This window comes from Nannobrachium achirus, assembly GCF_963921795.1.
Source record: "Nannobrachium achirus genome assembly, chromosome: 4".
NCBI classification, from domain to species: domain Eukaryota; kingdom Metazoa; phylum Chordata; class Actinopteri; order Myctophiformes; family Myctophidae; genus Nannobrachium; species Nannobrachium achirus.
In genome coordinates this window covers 38,888,957-38,894,956 of record NC_137813.1, presented here as the reverse complement: position 1 = coordinate 38,894,956, position 6,000 = coordinate 38,888,957, and the positions used below count along the sequence as shown (strand labels likewise).

The 6,000-nt window shown below is 45.7% G+C and overlaps 1 protein-coding gene across 1 annotated transcript in view; it reads left to right on the top strand.

Annotated features, from left to right (window-relative positions):
* Positions 1-329: 329 nt before the first annotated feature.
* The window catches only part of svilc (supervillin c), a gene marked incomplete at both ends in the record, with an annotated part of 31,921 nt that continues 26,250 nt past the window's right edge, over positions 330-6,000 (top strand). Inside the window, 5 exons of the mRNA XM_080723282.1 lie at positions 330-604; positions 2,537-2,680; positions 2,833-3,009; positions 3,623-3,657; positions 5,741-5,802. Coding sequence (XP_080579408.1) covers positions 330-604; positions 2,537-2,680; positions 2,833-3,009; positions 3,623-3,657; positions 5,741-5,802 — 693 coding nt within the window. The remainder of the gene's footprint in view (positions 605-2,536; positions 2,681-2,832; positions 3,010-3,622; positions 3,658-5,740; positions 5,803-6,000) is intronic.

The following is a 6,000-nucleotide window of genomic DNA, read 5'->3' as shown; positions in this document are numbered from 1 at the left end:
GACATTATGTAGTGTAAAGTGAATGTACGATTGTGCGTGCAGTTCTTTGACGAGCAATTTATTTTTGCTTGCTTCCATTTCAGGAGGAACTCATCCTATTGACTGGCTTTGCAATGACTGATTAATGAGCTCTTATCAGGACAACCGCTGGAGACTAAACGTAGCCTGGAGTTGTTTGGACCTCACAGGAACTGAGATTCTCACCGGGCCGTTTTTTATTTTGGTGTGCCTTGTCTTGGAAAAAGAACAGGCCTACCTTTTGCACTCCTAAATGCCTTGTCATTGTCAGAGGAGGAGAGAATCACCTGTGACCTTCTGAAGGGATGGATATGGACGCCGTGGAGACCACAGCCCTGGAGCCGAGGTCGGAGCGGATAGCCCGCTATAAGGCTGAGAGGAGGCGGGAGCTGGCGGAGCGTTATGGCAACTTGGAGGAGCTGCCCTCCAAGTGGGTGCGGAGGGGCGGGAGAGAAGCGCATGACTCCACTACCCACAAAGAGATGCTCGACTCGGATACCCTCACTGAAAGAGTCAACGGCAGGTCTCGAGGGGCCGTTAACGGCACTGAGGCAAACACTCAGGCTGAGTCCACGCACGCGAGAAGGTGAGTCCCTTTTTCTCCCCAATTTAGTCGTTCGTCATGCCAATTGATTCCTTCCCACACACGTTTGTGTTGGCACTGCTGTCGTATCCTACTGACTCACCTACCAGTGAGGAGCCCCCGTCAGGAGGATGTAGAGCCTTCGTCCTACTCCTCTCGCCAGCTGACAGATGCCGCCCCAGCCCAAAGGAGTACGTGCAATGACCAACATCACCCTCCCCGCCTGGCTTCCCTCCCCCTTATGACTACAAGGGAAGAAGATTAAAAAAAATGTGTTGATGTTTTAATCACTTTTGTAATGTTAATTCTCTGCGTTGCAGACAAGTGTGAGAAAAGAAGTCAAGTGCTAGACTTGGCCATGCACTTTGCGCTGCATGTACGCCCACTACAGTATTTGTGTTGTGGGAACTGGGAATACTGCATTTGTTGTATGCTGCTGACCTTGCAGAAGATACTCACAAGCAATATGGGTTGGTTCTGGTTCTCCTTCTGGGCCATGACAAACTGTGTTAAAGGCTTTCTCCTTTGTTTTGAGTCAGCAGAGAAGGACAACTGAAAAAAAATAAGCCAACCAGGTGCTCAAAATAGATAAAACGTTTAAAAAGTACACTGTTGGTCCTTCTAGGATCAATGAAAGACTTAAAAAAGGGGAAAATATCTCAGCACTAAGGGGGAAAAAAGTGGAGGAGGGGATGTAAACTTAAAAAGAACTTGTATTCAAAATGCCACGTTGTTTTGACCAGGATTGGACTTCATTAGAGCGAGAACTGAGTTCTTTCCCTGATTACTTGCCCTGATTTCATTGAATTTTGTTTAGTACATGGTGATGGTGTATTACAGTACAAAGAATAATGATGATGAAGACCAGTCCTGGCATTTTTAAGTTAACTCTCCTCTCCTCCGCTTGTAGATTGGCTATTCACATTTTCTTTTACAGGGCTAAAGCGCTAAGAATGATATATGTAAATAATAGTGTTTAACCTTTCACCAGTTGCTGGTGTATTAGGTTTATTCAATCCTCTTCTGGACTGTATGACACCATTGTTACTAAAACTGATTGGAACCACCACTGATTGACAATCAGTGGTTCCCACCAGGGTGCTTTAAAGCATTGACTCCTCCCATGTGGTTGGTTGGTTCTCTCCTGTCCCAAATCTCTTTCCGATTCCAGGGACCGACATACTTTGGCATGGTCTTGTAGTTGGCTGTTACAATCTGTCTTACTGGGATGGATTTGCCCCAAGTCTGAAATTAAAAGTCTCATTGCGATTTATCCCTGGTTTGGGTCCATAAAAGAGTGCTCCCGGTATATTCCATATTCTGTTTTGGTTGGGTGAATGCTATTCAGGCCTTCAACATTCACTGGTGCGGCCACCAGTGATGCCAACAACGTTCCCATCAGAGTGGAACGCAAAAGACACAAACGAGAATCCCAAAATGTAGAGGTGTGACTGCTTGAGTTAATCCAAACAATGACATCTCAGAGCAACCCTTCTTCAAACATTGTCTCAAATGCTGTCTAGAATTGTATATGAACACTAAGCCCAATATCTCAAACATCTATTGTACTTGTCTACTTACAATGTGCTGGTTTTCTTACTCCTCTCCGCCTGAGAGCAAACAATATCATAATGGTGTCAGCTGGGGCTCCCCACTACCACCACCAGCACATCAACCAACCCTAAACAAAAAGACAATAAAGGACACAGGCAAATACAACCCAGTAACAGCCGTTTGCTCGCTCTCAGAACAAAAGGTACAACATTTTATAGTTTATTCATTGGCACTTTTCCTTATAAACAAAAACGATCTCAACGGGTTTCATTTGACCAAAATATGGTAAATGTTGTACCTTTTCCCCCCTGAGGGTATTCCCTAGCCCACCTTCTCCCCTCCTGCTCCCTCATCTGCTTCCCTTCACTCCTGCCCCTCTAGGCAGGGTTCCCAGGGCACTGAGCCCCCTGCCCCTCAGGGCTCTTCAGGAGTCGACGGCCCACAGCTCCGCACGCGGGTGTCGGTGGGCCAGTTGAAGAGTGCCCTTCTGCAGCAGACTGGGAGTGGAGCACAGCCTGAGAAAGTGTAGGGTCACATGCATGTGTGTGACGTGTATGTGTGGGTTTTGATCCTGACCGTCACAGTTCAACTGTTTACTCTACTTGTTGCCTCAACATCCTTTTCCTCTTTCTTTTCTGATTGCACCTGGCTGCCTCCTATGTTATCTTTGTGGCTAGTAGCCCTGACACTGGCCATGCTACATCATCTCTCGACCTGGCTGTGAAACCAGGCGCCGAGGGGGGGCGGCGACGCGCCCGGCGCTACCTCCCTGGGGCATCCGCTGCGGGCCGCAAAACCAACGAGCGCTTCAGGACGCAACCCATCACAGCCAATGAAATGGAGGAGAGCAGCGGGTAATGACAGTGTGCAGTGCTGGTGGGTGAAACGCATGCTGGGGGGCTGTGGCCAACCATAGGCCAATGCAGCCTGGGTCTGAACTGGGAGCTGGGGCTGAGCCTCCCAGTCTGGTTATTCTCAAGGTGTTTGTTTGCAGTGCTATTGTTTTCTTTGCTTTGCCGTGTTTCACTGGCGAAGTGTGTCACAACAAATGTGTTTCACGACAATGCGAGTGCATCACAACCGGGATTCAAAATGGTACATCGTCATCAGGAGTTATTGATTTTAGACGATGTGGGTTTTCGTATCAAATGTACTTTGTGATGTAGCAGACTGAAAAGTGCTGTGTTTTAGAGGGTGGTTTGATTTGCATGTGTTTGCACTCCCAAAGTCCTTTGCAACCTCTACAGCGTTGCTTTGTTGAGCATGTAAATATGACACGATAGTCTGTGTTTGGGGTTGTGTGTGTGTACTGGAACACACTATAGCACAGGGACATGTTTTATTAGCTCCACGACAAACTGAGTGAGACTGTGATGAACACAAAAACCAAAACATTAGTCCTAATGGTTCTGTCAGCAGATTTCATTCAGTTTGCTGACGTTTGCTCTCTGTTTTTTCCTTCTACAGGATGTTGGATGGAGAGGAAGAGGAGAGCTCAAAAGGTAATTTTCTTCGACCGCTTGGCCTGGAGGCTTGAGTCACGTGGTTAGCTATTATTGTGTTGGCAGACAAACAGCTGATCTATTGTCTGTAATACTGGCAATGTGTTCACCGTCCAGTGACAGCATGAGAGAGAGAGTCTGTTATGATACTGCACCAGTACTGTCTATAATGTTCAACATATTGACAGTGAAGAGCAGGTGCATGCAGGCACGCTCGAACAAAATCACTTGCTCTCAAGATACGTTAGTAAGTGTAATGGTACATTACTTGTGCTTACACCTTATATCAGATGCAGTTAAGATGGCAGCCTGCTTTGACTTTTACTTTACTGGTAACTATTAAATAGCTGATTTATGTTCTGTTGACGAAGTGTTGTGAGCTATCCCTCAACAAGTGTCAAGTATTTTCATTTGAAAATGTGACGCCAAGTTCAAAGTGGTTAACGACTTAAAATTCAGCTAATGATGCTTGGTTTATAATTTTAACACAAACCTTAACAAGGATCTTCCTGGATTGTTAGAACCTATCCACATGTGCCTGCACATAGAGGTGGTGGGTTCGAATCCACCGTGGTGCATTTGGCTTTGTCAAGCGTCTATACGAACACAATTGGCCCGTGTTATGAGGAGGGAAGTCGGGCGGGGGCGGTCGTTGATATCACTGCGTGTATTCTTCGTGAAGTTCTCCCGCTGGGGGCTCCTCACTGGCAGGTGAGTCGGTAGGATACAACAGCAGTGACAACACACAAATGTATGTGTGGGGAGGAATCATTTGGACGACTAAATTGGGTAGACATAGGGGTAAAAATCACACAGAAAACCTATCCACATGGTGTGCTTTACTTCTTTTCGGCCATCTTGGCAGAGATGAGGTTGGGTCCTGCCAGGTAGCTCAGCTGTACCAGGTGCCATGTGACAGTGTATGCCAGGTGTGAGATGGCCCCTGGCCTCACATGAAGGGATCAGTCTCACTGTGTCCCGACGACTGACGGGCTGCTTCTCTGCTCTGCATATGTCCGCAGCTTCCCTTACCTGTGGGTCGGGACCCCCAGGGGGGTCCCCAAATTATTTGTTGGGGTCCCCAGATGATTAACTTAATCTGCAACACTGTTTTCACACTCAACAGTAAAAAAAACATCATAAAGTGTAAGTGTATAAGTGTAAGTGTACATTTATAAAGTGACTTTTTGATACCTCTAAAATGACAAATTAAACATTGGCCAAATTGTTATATATTAGAGGCAGACATTGTGAAAATATCTACATGCTCACAACGCCTCGCAATGTATTTTCACAATAGAACCGTGTTATAGAAAATGTATGCCTCAACTCCTGGGGGTCCCCAGTTCAACTATGATTATTTTGGGGGTCGCGGCCTGAAAAGGTTGAGTACCACTTGCTTACTACACAGTAGTATACGGCTATTTTGACTGGTTAAAATAGCACTCTGGATTCAACTGTGTTAGGATTAGGTTGCAGTTTATATATGCATCAGGACTGGAGGTTATGAGTTGGCTAAAGTTATAGGGGATAAAGGGGATAACCCAGGGCCCTGAACTCTGTTCATTGTAATATACTTGCTGCTACGCGTATTAGCTGCTAAGTGTATTAATATTTGTGCCAGGAAAATTAATAATAGCTTTTTAAAATGCGACCGCCTGACAGTAAATGAATCTGGTAACTTGACCAAATGACCTTTAGAAGTCTCACCAGTCGCAGCTAAATCTAATCAACATTTTCGTTCCCCTAGTTATTGTAAATGTATGCCCTACTTTGTCATACTGCAGTGTCACACAAAAGTTGAAAACAGCCGATCTATGAAGTTCAAAGCACGTAGCAGGCAAGCTTTTTACATTAGAATTCGGAAAAGTTTAGTTTACCTTGCTCCTGGTTTAATTTCTCAGCGTCCTCCTGTCCTGCATTTGGGTCCAACTCAGTAATTAACTCGCTCTGTCTTGTGATGATACAACGTCACACATTGATGTTTGTTATTGTGTGTGTGCGTGCGTGTGCGTGTGTGTGTGTGTGTGCGTGCGTAATTAGAAGTTTTCGTGACATGATGATGTATTTGTTTTTCTCACAGCGGATGTGAAGACAGACGATCGCGCCAAGATGAGTGTGGCAGCCAAGATGTCCCTGTTTAAAGTATGACCATCTAACACCCCGGCTACACGGAGCTGGATTGTTGATATCCAGATAGATTGTTGATATCCAGATAGAAAACTATCTAGGTCCACAAGGAGCTGGATATCTAGGTCTAAAATATGAGTCCTCCACTAGAGGGAGGCATGGAGGGAGGTCTATAATTATAGCGAGGAGCTCATTCGGCTTGATTTTCTTGCA